The sequence below is a fragment of the Convolutriloba macropyga genome, chromosome 4 (assembly GCF_964194025.1).
Source record: "Convolutriloba macropyga chromosome 4, txConMacr16.3, whole genome shotgun sequence".
In the NCBI taxonomy this organism is placed as follows: Eukaryota; Metazoa; Xenacoelomorpha; order Acoela; family Convolutidae; genus Convolutriloba; species Convolutriloba macropyga.
In genome coordinates this window covers 55,574,389-55,591,668 of record NC_134471.1, presented here as the reverse complement: position 1 = coordinate 55,591,668, position 17,280 = coordinate 55,574,389, and the positions used below count along the sequence as shown (strand labels likewise).

At 35.4% G+C, this 17,280-nt stretch overlaps 1 protein-coding gene across 1 annotated transcript; it reads left to right on the top strand.

The window, feature by feature from the left end:
* Nucleotides 1-12,062, top strand: LOC142338529 (uncharacterized). Its single transcript, XM_075388313.1, has 4 exons — nucleotides 1-174; nucleotides 444-611; nucleotides 9,534-9,646; nucleotides 11,814-12,062. The coding sequence occupies exons 1-4, from the start codon at nucleotides 123-125 to the stop codon at nucleotides 11,967-11,969; spliced, it is 489 nt and encodes a 162-aa protein (XP_075244428.1). The 5' UTR covers nucleotides 1-122; the 3' UTR covers nucleotides 11,970-12,062.
* The last annotated feature ends 5,218 nt before the right edge of the window (nucleotides 12,063-17,280 follow it).

The window sequence follows — 17,280 nt, the reverse complement described above, 5'->3', positions numbered from 1 at the left end:
ACAGTCTGGTAGGTCTGGGTGGTCACTCGTACGATGGTCTATACCTTTTCTGTGGCTACGAGCAAGGAGGTGCTCCCTGGTTCAATGCCACCTTCTACACTGCTCTGGCACTTTGTGTTCCCATGCTTATAATCACAATGTGCTATGCTCAAATATGGAGGACTGCTTCACAAAGTTAGAACCACTCTATTGCCTATTAAATTAAACAGACACAGTTAATGTTTTGTAGCTGCGGAATTAAAGCTCACAGTCGGCTTCACGGTTGAAACTTCCAATCGACAATTCTTAAGTTCTCTTAAATATAAATTATATATATATATATATATACATATATATATATATATATATATATATATATATATATATATATATATATATATATATATATGTATATAGATACATAGTTAGTTAGTTGGCAACCTGATTTCACTATCGTTTTACAGGTTCTGGTACTCTTGGTCAGATGAGTAAGAGACGTCGAAAGGAGCAGAAGCAACTGTTGGTGTCATTGGCAACCATCTATGTGACATTTTTGATCACGTGGTTCCCATACGCATTCCTCATCCTCGTCATGGGGCTCAAAATCAACTTCTACAGTTTCATGCCCCTTGGTAATCATGTATTAGTGCTTAGGTCCCAAACAATCGAAGAAAATCCCAAAGTATAATATGAGAGTGCCCATGAGCCGTGTATTCATGCTTGTGTTTCGATTTACGTATATATTTTTTCAGGATCCTTTCCGTTTCAGGATCCCCCCCCCCCCAGTCCTAAATAGCCGAAAAGTAGGCACCCCCAAAAATTAATGTTTTGCTCCCTTCTGAAAAGCGTATGATTTCGCAAAAGATCCGTATTATTTCGGCGTCGTACGTTTGAAACTTCGCCTATTTGAAACCGCGACCTTTATTTGGACAGATTTCATGTGCAATTAAAAACAGTGACAACTATAGGATACTGGCAATCTTTTCATATTTAATTTCACCATAAGAACGGGTGTAAAGTTTCCAGAAATAATAGGAGCAATTAAAACTTTGCGGTTTATGCGCTAACATTACAAAAGTGCTATGTAAAAGGGCTTCAAAATTGTTAAGAAAAAAATCAAAAACACAGTTTATGACTTAGGTTATAGTATATAGATTTGCGACGTAGAGACCGTTCAAATAGACGACGAATCAAATGGATTAAATTGGTATTTTCTTTCAAATGCACAATTGCATGCACAGTCCGTTATTGCTCTTAAATCCATGCCGTTCCTTGCTATGCTCCCAATAATGAAGCAACGTATATGCATTATAACTAGACCAGGCTGTAATTAAATTGGTCAAGAGCATGTGAGGTTATAGCGGCCCTCTTTCCACGGTCATGCCTATGACCCGCGTTGGGATGTAATCCGGAAACAACGGGTCGGGTCGGTGTTCACGACAGAAATATTGGATATTTTGCGTTTGAGCCCCCCCCCCCCCCCCCGCCCCAGTACATTATGCTCCCCCCAGTTACAGAGCACGTGCCACTACATGTCGAATTTTTGCTCTGACCCACTTTAGTGGGGGAGGAACTAAATACTCAAATGGGTTTTTTTTGTTCAGACAATTTTGGCCGATCGATCTATTCATCGTGGAGAAATGTGAGTGGTATCATTAAAAAGCCCGTCCAGCGTAGAATATGGACTTAAAAAGATTTTTACTATTTTCGCTTTTTATAGTGAGTTATCGAGGTTTAAAGTTTTGAGAATATTAGACGTAATTCAGCTGTTTTTATTCACATTTTCGGTATTTTGGACCTAATTTTCGAAAATTTTGCGGAAATTTGTTACAATTGTTATTTGTAGTGTTATTGATTTTATATCTGAAGATTCAGGACGGTAGCTGAATTGTTCGATCCAGGTTTTTTTGGCTAGAAATTATGCTAAATTTTTCAAAATTCGATTTTTTTCAGGACCAAATTTGCTTTTTTTAGCCCACTTGCTTTAAACTTGCTGGAAGTAGACACCTTAAAACTGCGGCCATATTTTAGTTGTACGCCCACTCGTTTTGAGAGTCTTGTGGAATTATAATTTTAACAGTTTTTTTTGCAAATTTGAACTCGATAATTATGCAAAAGGCATTTTTATTTTTGACAAACTAAGAAATTTTGTTTAAAAATTGCTCTATTTTGCAACCATTTGAAGAAATGAGTATTTTGATAGACGCGCAGCGAAATCTGGACTGATCTCCGATATATAAATATTTTTTATGTAAGCTGTTTTTTTCTTACAAGAATTTCAAATCAGGGCTTAATTAATGACAGGTACTGTTTAAAAAAAATGAGGCCCAATGAGATTATATTACGATTTCAGAGTTAAGCTCATAATTCTATGGCTCTGACCAATTGTTTTCGTAAAAAAACTTTATGTACTTTTTGAATTTTGCTTTCAGTTGTTATTTTTTTGTAGCCCCGTGATTTATTGTCTCCAGTGAAGGTTAATTTTAGGGAAGTACGAATGAACCTAGATGAAATTTTCAGTTGTTATCTAATGTCTACTATGAGTTTGAATATATTTGTTTTAAGATAATATCAGTTAATTTTTGAACTTTGCCACAATTTTTTCTTTTGTGCCAACTTCGGGCTCAATCTCAAAACAGGCTGAACCAATTTTCTTTGGGTTAAAATTTATTGTCCGTAACAGTTTTATGCTCAGCTAATGGTCTTTTTGTTTTGATACCATGCGTTTTCAATTTTTATAATTCAAAGGATTTGAGTTGTATTGGGGCGCTGTCTTTTTTTAAAGTCAAATTGGAGTAGTGATTTTGATCACGCCGAAACAAGAAGTGGAGCAAAAACGCGAGTGGTTTTGCGGCGTGAATTTTTTTTGCTCTAATTTTAAAGTAGAGTGAGAAAACGGTGTTTGAACAAAAATTCGCTTTCTCGCTAGTGGTTTTTTTGTTCATGATGCAATTTCACTTTGATTTTTACTGTTTTTTTCGATTTTTTGGATCGGGTTTTTTTTAATTGGTTTTTCCAATCCATTCATAGTCCGTTTTAGGTCTAGCTTTCTGTTTAGTCAAAGAAAATTCTTGGAATTGTACATCAGGAATTATCCTGCTTTATTTTTGAGTCTAATTGCATATTTCATGATTTCATTTGATTCCTTGTCGAATTATCAATTTTTTGAACTGAACGAAAACGTCCAACTGAACGAAAACATAGTAGGAAAAATGCACAGCGTTGGAAAAAGGCGAAGGCGTATCCGGATATGTTAGTTGTTTTTGTTGTATAGTTCATGCTTTTTGGGATGAGACACAGTTATCTCGCAATAAGATTTTTTTTCCGCCTATGATAGTCTTTTTTGTTGTTTTTGTACGCCATATATCTGACAACGTTAAGTTCTAATTGTTATCACAGGTCGTTTGTCTCAACCTAGTTAAAGATTTCAGTTTATAGCTGTTTGTTTTAACGACTTGAAGTTTAAAAAAAAACATTTTTTCAAATGTATCCTTTTGCTTTCTTTTTCGTAAATATGTAACTCAATCTCACTGAATGGAAGTTTCAAATTTTTTGTCGATTCAGAATTTTTTTTCGCTGGGTTATATGTTGTGACTGATTCCTTCAGCCGTTAATTTAATAAAACTTTTTGAGATTTCCGTATTGCCCAATGTTTGGGTTTCTTTTTGTTGTCATGTCTACGTAGTCCTTCCATACGGAAGACTCTTTGATGTTAAAATGAGGAGAAAATAACGATATATAGTTATTGCAGGTAACTTTTTGTTATTATAGTGCCTTGAACAAGGTGATCTCGTAAAATTGTCGGAAATTTTGTCTTCTTGATATATTTCTTGTTTTTTTGTGGGGTTGCTAACAAGTCTCATTTTTAACAGACCCAATCGACTTTCTGAGGTTTTGCAACTTAATTCATCGTTGTTTGTTGAAATCTGAAGCCTGTTAGGGCTTTTCAAAATAATTGTTTTCAAAAATACATTTGGGTTTTCGAGCTTTGTCATTTTTTAAAAAGTTTTTCGGCCAATTGGTAGCTCAGTCTCTGTAAACACAGGTCGAAACCCTTTTCCAGTGAACTGTAACTTAATGTCTTTAACTGTTTTAGCTACAAATATTTTTTTCTTGGCTTTGTTATTACTGTTTCTACGAGATTTCATAAAATATTTGAGCTTTTTTATACATTTTATAGCATCTTTGTTTTATTTTTATTTTATAACAAAAATTTTAAGCACCATTGGTTTCGAAATTTTGAACACACACAATTGAACATTGGATAGTTACCCGGTTGGTTAGTTAGTCAATTGTTTCCTCCGGAGATATAAATGAACATTTTAGGGATTTCAGTTGGTATCTAATGACATTAATAACGATGAAATTATTTCTTTTCAAAAAAAGAAACGTTTTTTTAACTTCGCACCTCTTTGCTCTTTTTCGTGGACCTGTTAACCAGTTGCATATTTTTTCTAAAGAATTAAATGTTAAGTTGTTTCCTTTAGGTTTCATCTGATGCGAGTTTGATGATTTTGTTATCATTTTGTTTGTTATAGACATCGTGTTTTGGTCGTAAATAATGTTTGTTGTTTGATGTTGATTATTGTCCTTTCTAGTAGTGCTGTTATCAACAGCGTTCATCGGTCCTTTAGGGTGGCATTGTTTTCCATTGGTTGTTTATGGAACGATATGTATGTTTTTAAAAGTTTTCTATCTCTTCATCATTTGGTAGCCAATTAAGTCAGGAATGTGGATGAGCGGGGTCGGAACCTTATGTGGGCACGCACATTACCGAGCCTCCTTGTTGTGTAAAAAATGGAATGTGAGTCCGGGTGTGCGAATATTAAACATCCACAAAGCTGGGGAACAAACGAAAAAGATCCAGAATACTTAATAAAAGCAGACCCTCACTAAGCGCTGATAATTTAGACCTAGTTGACGGGACTGTAGGCAAATTCAGAGTCTATATGATATAAATATATTTTTTGCCGTCCATTTAATTCAAAATTTGATGTCAATTTGAAAAGCCTCTACTCCAGTGCAGACTTGCAACCATGAAATAAAGACTAAGCTATTCAATAATAAACAGTTCCATATCTCCGAAAAATTCCAATTTTAAAACAAGATTTTCGAATAATGTTCTGTTATTATAACACCTATGACTTAATGTTGACATAGTTTAGCAGTGTCGCTGTAGCTAATATTCTTTTCTTCTCATTTTTAGAGCAATCTTGGGATTAGTTAAGCAAATATTACTGAAGCTAGTAAGGATTAATGCTAAAGTAATCCCATAAGCAAGAATTTATCGGGTTTTTTTAGTTTTTCCTTTTCCAGAAAATTTTCGCCTTTAGATTTTAAAAAGCAAAGCTCTTTTTATTAGTTGATTTAGGAATGTCAGACAAAAAAGAATGCCCAGTGACTACCTTTACAATGTTAGCTAACTTTAGAAGCCCGGAAATAATTTTAAGCATCAAAAAAGACATCTACAAATCCTTTTCTTTTACCAATAAAATGTCAAAGGCGTTTCTTTGGTCTAGAAGAGGTCCAGAAAGACAAAACTGGATTAAGCTAAAAACTGTTTTGACAAAATTTGGACACGGCATAAGAGTTTGTTACCGACTGTTCTTGTAGAGCTTTTTTGGTTCCATTTTTTGCCGAGCCTTTTTTTGGTCGATATTAGGTGTGTGTGTGTGTGTGTGTGTGTGTGTGTGTGTGTGTGTGCGTCTGTGTATATAATTATTGGAATGTGTTCTGGTTTGTGTGTGTGCGCGTGTTTTATTTCATGAACGTGCAAACAAAATTTTCGTATAAAAATCCTGTAAGTTAAACTTTTATATTAGTCATTTGTTGCGACTGGGTTGTTCAATAATAAACAGATCCAAATTTCCGACAAATACTACAACATTATAATAAAATCTTCGAATAATATTGTGTTCTTATATCGCCTATACCTTGATTTTGGTTATCTTTAGCGGTGTCGCTATTGCTGATATTCTATTCTACTCATTTTTAGAGCATTGATGGGATTAATTAAGCAAATGTATAAATTTCACTCCATTTCTCGGTGAGAAAAAAGAGTTGTTTTCTACTGCTACTCGTTCGAGTTTTACCAATAGTTCAAACGGATCTCCCCTGCGTTACTTACTTTTCTTGCGTCTGTAGATGTTCAAGCAATGACGAGCAACACACACTCCAATTTTGCTGAAAAGCAGTTCAATTGAAAAGCATTGGGTGGTTAAGAACAAGTTTTTCTCAACAAAAATTTAGCTGAGTTGAGGTTGCTAGGAAAATTTAATGCTGTTTTAATCCCGTTAGCAAGAACTTTTAAGTTTTTTTTCAATTTTGCCATTTCCAAGAAATTCTAACGTTTGGATGTTATATAGCAAAAATTTTTTATTTACTTGTTTAAAGTTGCCAGACAAAAAATCATGCCTGGTGACCACCTCAAAAATGTTAGCAACCTTGTCAAAAGCCCAAAAACTTTTGGCAACAAAAAAGATATCTAAAAATCCTTTTCTTGTACCTATGAATTGACAGTGGCGCTTGTTATTCTAGATCGCGTTTGTTGTTCTAGAATGGCGTCTCATGCTCTTGGCAAATATTGGAAACAGTGGAAAAGTTTTTTAACAACTTTTTTTATAGAGCAATTTCGGTGCCATATTTTGTCGAGCCTTTTTACGTCGATTTAGGCGTTTATGTGTTTGTGTGCATTTATTTTGGTTTGTTTTTGTGAGCTCTTAAAAAATGCGAACAAAATTTTGATACAAAACTCTTGTAAGTAAAATTTTTGAATTAGTCATTTGTCACGACTTAGCTGTTCAAATATCAACAATTCCGAAACTCCGATAAATATTCAAAAATTAAAATAAGATCCTTGAAAAATGATGTGTTTATATATCACTTATATCTTGATTTTTGGCATACTATGGCGTTGTTGCATTAGCGTGTATTCTATTCTACTCATTATTAGAGCATTTTTGGGAACAATTAAGTCAATAGATACATTTAACTCTATTTCCGGCTGATAAAATGAGAGTTCTTTTCTACTGCTACTCACTCAGGTTTTAACAATAATACCAGTGACTCTCCTTTGCGTTGCTTGCTTCTTTGAGCCTGCAGGCGTTCAAGCAATGACGAGTAGCACACACTTCAAAGTTAATGAAAAGCAATTCTATTGAAAAACTCTGGGTGGCTTAGAACAATTTTTTTAAAATCACAAATATTAAGAAATTTAGTTTTTCGCAAAGGATGTATAAGCAAATTTAGCTGATTTACTGATGCTAAGAAGGTTTAATGTTGCAGTAACCCGTAAGCAGGAAATTATCGGGGCATTTTTCAGTATTTCCAATTCCAGCAAATTGTAATTAAACAGTTCCAAATCTCCAAAAAATTCTAAAATTTAAAAAAGAACTTCAAATCATGTTTTGTGTTCTTATAGCACATATGATTTAATATTGACATAATTTAGCAGTGTCGTTATAGCTGATTTTTTTTCTACTCATTTATAGAGCAATCTTTGGATTAGTTAAGCAAATAGATATATTTCACTCCAGTTCCAGACCACTCCCCCTTGCGTTGCTTACTTTTCCTGCGTTTGTAGATGTTCAATCAATGACGAGCAGCACACACTTGAAAACTGCTGAAAAACAATCCAATTGAAAAGCATCGGGTGGTTTCCAACAAAAATTTTTACTAAGTTCTTTTTAAAATTATGAATTCAATTAAGCTATCGCAAAAAATTTGTATACAAATTCAGTTAATTTTTTGATGGTGGTAAGTTTTAATGCTGCAGAAACCCCGTAAGCAGGAATTGTTGTGGGCTTTTTTTCAGTTTTGCCATTTTCAGAAAATTGTAACATTTAGATTTTAATCAATAAAGCTCTTTTTTTATTTGTTTTAGAAATGCCAGACAAAAAAGCATGTCCGGTGACAACCTTAAAATTGATAGCAAACTTTAGAAGTGCCCATGCAGTTTTTAGGCAACGAAAGAGACATCTAAAAACCCAGATTTTTGACCAATAAGTTGGCAGTGGCGTTTGTTGGTCTAGAAGATGTCCAGGAGGACAAAAGTGGATTGAGCCAAAGTCTGATTTGAAAAAACTTGGAAACGGCGGAAAACATTTTTACCAACTCTTTTTGTTGAGCAGTTTTGGTGCCATATTTTGCCAAATCTTTTGTAGGTCGACTTAGGTGTAAGTGTGTGTGTGTGTGTGTCTGTGTGTGTGTGTGTGTGTGTGTGTGTGTGTGTGTGTGTGTGTGCGTTTGTATGTGTTTGTGTGCATGTGTTTTGGTTTGATTGTGTGTTTTTTTCATGAATGTGCAAACCAAATTTTGATATAAAACTCCTGTAAGTGAAACTTTTATACTAGTCATTTGTCACGACTCAGCTCTTCAGTAATAAACAGTTCCAAATCTCCGACAAATTTTATAACTTCAAAATAATATGTTCAAATAAAGTTGTTTTCTTATATCATCAATACCCTGATTTAGCGATGTCGTTATAGCTCATATTCCATTCTACTCATTTCCAGAGCATTCTTGGGATTAATTAAGCAAGTAGATATATTTCACTGTATTTCTGGCTGAGAAAAAAGAGTTATTTTCTACCGCTACTTACTCGGGTTTTAACAATAGTACATTGGACTCTTCCTTTCGTTGCTTACATTTTTTGCGTCTATTGATATTCAAGCAATGAAAAGCAGCGCGCACTCCAAAGTTGCTGAAAAGCAGTCCTATTTAAAACATTGGTTGGTTTAGAACACAATTTTTTTTTTAAAAAAAATACAAATGCGAAGATAATTAATTTATAGGCAAAGGATGCATAAGCAAATTTAGCTGATTTACAGAGGCTAGGAAAGGTCAATGCTGCTGTGATCCCGTAAGCAGGAATTTATCGGGGCATTTTTCAGCTTTTCCATATCCAGAAAATTGTAAAGTTTAGATTTTAAACAGCAAAGCCCTTTTTATTAGTTGTTTTAAAAACTCCAGACAAAAAAGAATGTCCAGTGACTAACTTTACAATGTTAACAATTTTTAGGAGCCCGCAAATATTTTTTAGGCATCAAAAAAGGCATCTAAAAATCCTTTTCTTTTACCTATAAATTGACAATGGCATTTTTTGGTCTAGAAGAGGTCTATCTTACCGACTGTTTTTGTAGAGCATTTTGGGTGCCCATTTTTCTGCCGAGCCTCTTGTTGGTGGACATCAGGTGAAAGTGTGTGTGTGTGTGCGTATAAGTGTTTGCTTGTATGTGTTTTGGTTTGTCTGTGTGTGCGTGTGTTATTTCATGAATGTGCGAAAAAAAAACTTTGGTATAAAACTCCTGTAAGTAATTTTTTATATTGGTCATTTGTTGAATTTGTTAAATTAGTCTTTTCTGAATGAACTGAAAACGCTTTTTTTGCTATGCACTGTTCTGTACTCTTTGGATATTGCTTGATATAAAGATATGTCAAAATCAATACAACGCAAATCTAATATTTGATCTTGTCATTTTTTACACTATCAGCCATTCTTAATAAGGTCGGGAACAGGATGAAAATAGCGATAGTCGGAATGTTGAGTGTTTTAGAACTGTTGCTGATACTGGACTTGTGGGCCCATTTAAATTCTGCAATGAATTTCTTCATCTACGGAGTGACACACAGTGGCTTCAGAAAAGCATACAAGCAGATCGCAGCCAAAGTAAGAACTATGCCGAAACAGTTTATGACTCGCTCAAGCCCTTACAAAACCATAATCTTTTAAACAAAAATAATCTAAAATCAATTGCACCGATGGCCGAAATCAATTAGTGCATTTTATGCATAATTTCGGCCTAAAGACACATTCTAGTTCTAAAATATGATAAGATCAAAGCTAAGCTTGCTTGATAATGCTTAGTAATAATCGGTTAGCACTTCTAATATGTATTACGCTCTATAAAAGAGAGTACTTCCCAAGGTTCTGCACTGTACAGCATCAACATAATACTCTTTGAAGTTTTAAACGTTAATAGGTGTTGGCAGTGTAAAGTTGGCTATTAAGTCAATGTGGAATTTAAGTTTTGTCCACTAAAGCTTTGGGCTGACTTTAAACAACAACCAACACCTTTTAACGAGTTTAACGCATTAGATGTCCTTTAACGCGTTTTATTGAGAGTCAAATTTATGAAAAGACAGCATTTAACAAAACATAGGCGTGGGCTAACAGTGGCAGAAGAGGCGACCATCATCCAAGGGGAACCTTTTTTGAATTTCATAGACATAGGTCGAAGAATTAATTCTATGCAAGCCTTAATGATTGGAAACAAAAATTGATTAACTAAACTAGCGCGTCAATTTAGAATTGAGCCCTACGTTTCGGCGAAAAAACTTGTATTCCAAATTTGTTCATTATCCTACGCCCCGACAGCACTGCCCAGCCCTCCACTTTGTTTTTTTTGCATAATTTTGCCGCAAAGAGGCATATTGTAAAAAAACTTTTGTAAAATTGTAGAAAAAGTGCAAAATGTATAGTCAGTGCTAAACTTCGACATTTATTCTAGCATGACCTAGGCTTAGTTTTAGGTGTTCAACTTATGTAAGGTATATGCATTGGAAACTTATAACAATGTAAGATCTATGCTCGAAATTGTTATTATATATATATATATATATATATATATATATATATATATATATATATATATATATGCAAGACTATTTAAGATTGTGAATGCTAATTCTTTGTAAGATTTACGCGTAGAAACGCTGAAATTATGTAAAACAACTCATAGGAACAATAAATTTGTGTAAAGTCTAAGCTTCGAAACGCTTATTTTTTTAAGATTAAAGCTAGTTGAGAACAGATAAATATATAACATCATTCATAAGAACGGTGATATTGGTATTGTATGACTTCAACGCGTTCACCGCCAAACTTACTCATTTTTACGTCTCGTGGCGCTGACACATCGGCTCTGATCTCAACAATTAAGCTGTAAATTTACTGAAATGTAAGTCAAATATACTAGATGAAATCCAGTTTATAATCTAACACTTAAATGGAGACGACATTTTTTGTATCAATCATTGTCTATATAAGATTTAAAAAACGCGGATAATCTAAAAAACGCGGATAACGCGGAAAGTGCATGTTTCTTATGAAAATTTTCCCAAAGTTGCTAGTGAAAGATTAATATCAAAACTTTAAACAGCAACCATGAAGCGTTTCAAAGAGCGGTATTGTAACAACCCAACTATGGTATTAGCTAACTCCATATACTGCTAAAGAATTAGAGCTTTGAGGGCTGCAACCTACTATCTCCAGAACCGCGGGCAGGCGTGCTACCGCTGCACCAAAGCTCTGCTGAAGTAGCAATTTTGTCAGCTTGATATACCACAAGCTGGGTTTTTACACAACTCCCTTCTCAGACGAGTTGGTTCCACACAACTCAAACGCCAACTCAACTAAGGGTACACACAACACAAGGTCAGATCCACTTGTCAAAGCTCTACCAATTGTAACAACCCAACTTTGGTATAACTCCACATACTGCTAAAGAATTAGAGCTTAGGGGACTCGAACCTACTATCTCCAACTTTGTTAGCTTGATATATCACGAGCTGGGTTATTACAGTATGATGTAGCAATGTATAGAGTTATGATTCATATGTATTTTTATTCTGAGAATGTAACATTTAATGAAATTACCTTTAATTGATTATATACTGTTTTACTTCTCGGTCAATCAGTGTTTTTAAGGCATCTAGCATTTCCTTGAATGACTGCTAATGAGGGCGCAAAATCGCAAAATTGATTATTTAGAAATTTATACATTTTTTGAGGTGTCTGCAGTTTTTGGCGCCCGATGATGGCAAATCCTTTTCAGGTGATACCCTGTTACAATCCTGATCTGAGTTCTGACTCCAAATCACAGCATTCGTCCGCCAGTAAATGCGGAACTGCTGGAATGGGTGGTGGAGGATACTACAGACAGAAGGACAGAAAGGATACAGACAACTCACAAACACAGCTCACCACTTGACAGATTCGACGATTCGACAGTGTTCTCAAACTGAACATATAAAACTCTTCGTTCCAAATTAAACCGTCTAACCCCCTAATTCAAAAGTGTTTGAAAATGCTGTGCGTTTTTACCACGTAGATGACAGCCAAAGAAAGGAATTTCGTTATTTAAGACGCTTATCCGATCAAGGAGCTGAAGTCGGCTTGTATAGTTCACAGCTGGGTTCGAGGTTCCAGCTGTAAAAACAACAAAAATCCAAGAAATCCGCCTGGAAGCTGTATGTGAACAATGAATTGTGGTTTTAGATATTTTAACGGTTTTATTTGTTTTGTTGTGAGCTATAGGGCTCGGTTTTACCGTTTGCTCTGGCTCGTTTCTCACATAGTTAAAAATTTGTATCTCCGCCCTTCCGGGTTTTTATTCCAGATCAGAAAAATGAGAAGAACACCAAACCATGCTGGAGAATCTTGAAAAAATGTCCGTTAGTTCAACTGGAGAATTTTTTCGACAGTGTTTTATCTATTTTCATTCAAAACCTAGCGCTCAAAACGTCCTCTCTTGATGGCATCAGTTGTTACAATTTTTAACAAATTAAACATTCATTTTTGCAAAAAAAATGGATACTTGTCATAAGAATAACCCCTACAAATTATTCTTTTTCTTACTTATGGGTCTTTTCAATCGTTTGGTGGCAAGCGTACTAAAAATTTACGCAATCGACGCAACGCCGATAAAAATTTCGACTGCTTAATCAGGTACTATAGTGACTGAAAAAAAATTATAAACGAGCAGAAATTTTTAAACGCGGTAAAAACGAGCCAAAAATTTTTAAAACGGGGTAAAAACGAGCACAATTTCTAAAAACGAGCTAAAGTCTGTTCATGGCTGACTATGGTCTGGATGGGTCTGATCATGGCAACAATAAAAACGAGTCAAAAACGAGCACGTATGAAAAACGAGCTAAAGTCTGATCATGGCAGATTATCGTCTGGATGGGTCTGATTATGACCAATTTTAGTCTGGATGGGTCTGATCATTAACGCACACCTCGACCTGGGTAACCTTTCTTTTGAACTCGTAAAGTTAAATAATCTTTTTATGGGAAATCTCTTTGTATCTTCCAACTGCAAAATGGCCTCACTCCCAACTATAACTATTCAACAACGACTGCCTCAGAGCCTTCTCCTGCTCTTTCAGGAGTTGTCAACTTTCCGTTTTTTCGGCTTCATCATCTCGTCGGCCGTGCTTTCCTCTCTGTCTCAGCGGCGCCAAACTAACGACCTCAGCGTTCTCCCCCGGCCATTTCTAAGGGTGCTCTGGTTTGCCACCCGTCAGAGAGCGCCTTGTATTGTGTATGTCGGTGTACAACATTAGTAAGTTTCTATGTCAGGACAGTCAATTCGCAATGCAGGCCGTTCATTCCTCCTGCGGAATTAGTATTGCTACCCAAATGCTTCTTTTTTGGTTTCTCAGACTCCTTCTGCTCCTTAAGAAGAGGAATTTCGCCCTCTTAGGGCAGAGAACGATCAGCTTCCTCAAGAAATTGCCGATAGTAATGCCGCGCATATTCGTCTCAGTGATCGTTTTTGGCACCAAGAAAAAAGGAAGGCTGCACTACTGGAAGACGCCGACATTAACACCTTTTGAATGCAGGGTCTTTCTGTGCAAGTTGCTAGGCAACGTGTTTCGGTCCATTCCGACTCTCAGGATGCCAACGAATACCCCTGTTTCTTCGGGGTCTACATGATCTATCTCAGGTTGCTCCTCCTCTTCTGAACCCTGCCGCCATATTCGGCTTCTACAACAGGTGTTCGAGGCTACAGGCAAGAGGTCTTAAGAGTAAAAATGACCCCAAAGGGCTCAAGGAGGAAGAGACAGTGTCCTAGGTCTCGCCACTCGTCTTTTGCCAGCTCCACAAGCAATTTGGATTGCATATTGAAATTGAAAAAGAGTGGCATTTTGTCATCATAGGAGGGAGAAGTGTTACACCCTTGGACTCATTAGTTTCATTCAATACTTATTTCATTTTTCCGTCTTCGCTGTTTCGAGAGCAGATAACTAATATTTGTTGTGAATAAATTAGTTGAATACCAGCAATTTTTGTTTTTTTTTGTACCACACAAATAGTTAACTTCATTACAGTAAAGCAGCTATTTCATCCTTCAATAATTTCTAATAGAAATTAAAACAAAAATCTCCCTCTCTCTATGTTTCCTCGTCAATTAAAACAACAAAAAGTCAAAGTAAGTAATATCTAACTTACAATTGCCATAACAAAAGAGATTTTCTAATCGTACCAAAGCGGAGAAAACTATTCAGACCCAGTGCAATCCAATCCGGTTACCATATGCCAGGCTGTAACAAAATTAATGTGTGCTCAAAAGAATCCTACTTTTGTCATGCCGTCCCAGAATATGGCCACCTCTGATCAGATAAGTTTCAGACCACTGTTCAGACTAAAGTTTGCGCAAAGATCTTCCCACAGCATGTAATTCGAGCGCACCAAGATCAGTTGTGCGCTCTAAGATTTTCTCGTGTTGAAATTACCCCCTCATTATCCCCCAAGCTGATGTAACATTAGGGGGTAATTGTCTATGGGGGGTTTGGAAACGATGTAAGATAAGTGGGGTAATTGAGGGTAATGGAAGGGAATTTTAGGTTTTAACCCCCAAAAATAACATCCCAATAAGAATTAAGATAAGGAGGTAACTTTAGGGGGTAAAATAATTTAGATTTAGGGGATAATTGGGATAATGGGGGTGATAGGTTGAATTTTTAGATTTTACCACCCAAAAATTATCCGCCCAAAAATATGTTAGATTGCCCCCTCCTTCTTTTAAACCATTTTAACCCCACCCCCCAATTACCCCTCATTAACTTCACTCTTGCATCGAATTACCCCTGCACCCTCAAAAAAGATGTAAGAGTTTTGAGGTGAAATGGTTGAAAATTCCCCCAATTACCCCCTATCCCTACATCTTTTTGGGGTAAAATTTCGACACGCGGTCAGCAGTCACTTTGGTTTGAACTCTTCGTTCTGGGGAGGAGCAGTGGTGAATGCTGTAAAAAAATACCAATATTTTTTTTCAAAATTTAGCAATAATATCACAAAAATCACCGCCAAAAATTTTAAAATTTTTGGAAATTTTGTTTTCATTTTGATTTTTGGTCACTAGGAAACTTTTCGGGGATAAGGACTTCGATCATCGCCTCACAGTCTTTCGTATAACTTCAAAAAAATGCATTGAAAATAGGGAAAACGGTTATTTGGCACGTTGAGTGTGTCGTTTGACTTCCGAGCACAACCGACAACTGGGACAAAATTTCCAGATCGATATGGAGTACAAAGTTCCATATGGGAAAATTTTTTCAACTTCTATCAAAAATTATGAATCAGAAATGAAACAGCCTCATTTAAAGCAAAAGACGAAAAAATCAAGCTTGTGCTTGAACAAGAAATTGTTTCATCCCACGGAAAGTTGATTTTCGTTCAGCAGGCTTCGGAAGAAACTAATGGATAATACCGTTCTGGTTTGCCATTACATTTCCTATAAACTAACTTAAATGTCTGACCATCTCACTAGTAAATCTATTTAATTAAGCTGCAGGTGATACTAGTGTCATTGCGCCTCAACCCCGGTAATTTTGCAGGTTTTTGTGAACTTCGGATTTGATTCAAGAAAAAGAGCAGAACGAAATTTTTAAGCTAACCAGAGAAAAACTATTCAAAGTCCAGACGAAACAGCACACACTAAGAAATTTCTAAGAGCCCTCAACATCGCATGGGTAAGAGCAACCATGATTTATTCTTATAAATTTCAAAATCAATTTGGTGTTAGTATGATAGTAAACCACAAAACACTACACAGCTTGGAAGTCAGAAGATCTATGAAGCTCATCAATTTGACGCGCAATGACTCAAAAAGACAATCTAGTTGGCAAACTTTGTCCGCTTTCGTTTTTGTCAGACTAAATAGAGTAACCGTCATAAAATCTCTAAAGGTCATCAATTTGACGACCATACTAGTCAACACAATTTAGGAAGCAAACATTGCCTGCTCTCTTTTTTATCGGACAAAAAGAGCAAGTGGCGGAAAAATTATACGAAGAATTGAAATCTAAAAGGTCATATCGATAAGCTTTTTTCTGTTTAAAATGTAGAGTTTTCCATTTTACATGCAAAACTTTTGTATTTGTTTTTGATGTCGATGTTAACTTCATTACTGCAGAAAATTTAATTATTTTTTCACACTTTTCAATAGAAAAGTCTAAGAAGATAGCTCTTACTTTTATGAACTGGTAGAGGTTTCTTCGAAACACTTCCTTGTATGATAATTTGTTTGTTGCCTGCTTGACAGAAAGATTGTTGTGTTGAGTCCACTTATTTTTAGTAAGGACTTTTTGAGGAACTGTTTTAGATACAGTTCATAACCATTATAAATAATATACTGTTCAAAAATGTTCCCGGTGGGATCAAACGGTCGTAGGTCAAAGATACGCACAGTTATTTTCATTTTAAAAAAGTCGTCGCAAGTGTAGATCCCCCCCCATAATTGAGCAATTCGTCTCCAATGACACATTTTGTATAGGAAATGAAAAGAAGGATAAGATATCTAATTTTGTAAAATATTTCAAAGAAGCCACTTACTTTTTTCAAAACATAACTTACATGAACCTTAAAGTAAAAATTTCTGTCCTTATAAATACTCTAATATTTTCATGATTGCTTTTCAAGAAAAATGTTTAGGTGTCCAAATAATTTTCCATAATTTGTTTACCTACATCAAGCTCTTCATATTTTAAACACATACTGACATCTCATTACTTGAATGAACCTGGCATCGCTTCATGATCATCCTGCATTATTATTTTTACATTTTGTTATTACATCCTACCTCTATGAAATACTATCTTCAAAAACAGCCATTTCAGAATTTTTGCATGATTTGGCATGTCACTGATGTGTATAAAGAACAGGAGAAGGCCAAGTACCGAGCCCTGAGGCACTCCACAAATTTGTTTCAACACAGACGATTTTTTATAATTATCTTCGAAAAATTGTTCTTTTTTCGTAGAAAATTCGTAAATATTTCCAATGATAACCACAACGTTCTTATTTGTTCCGTAAATTAAGTGTTAAACCGTATCTTTTTTTGAGAACAAATAAAACGGCCAATTTACCATTATTATTTTGCTTTTGTTATAATTTCTAAATTTTTCCACATTGCCTCTGCACTAGACCTATTTGCTTTCGAATTTTGCGGTAAATTTCTCAACCGCTCTGCTCTTTGACTTAAATAAGCAACTGTTTGCATTTCTGGTTTCCTTG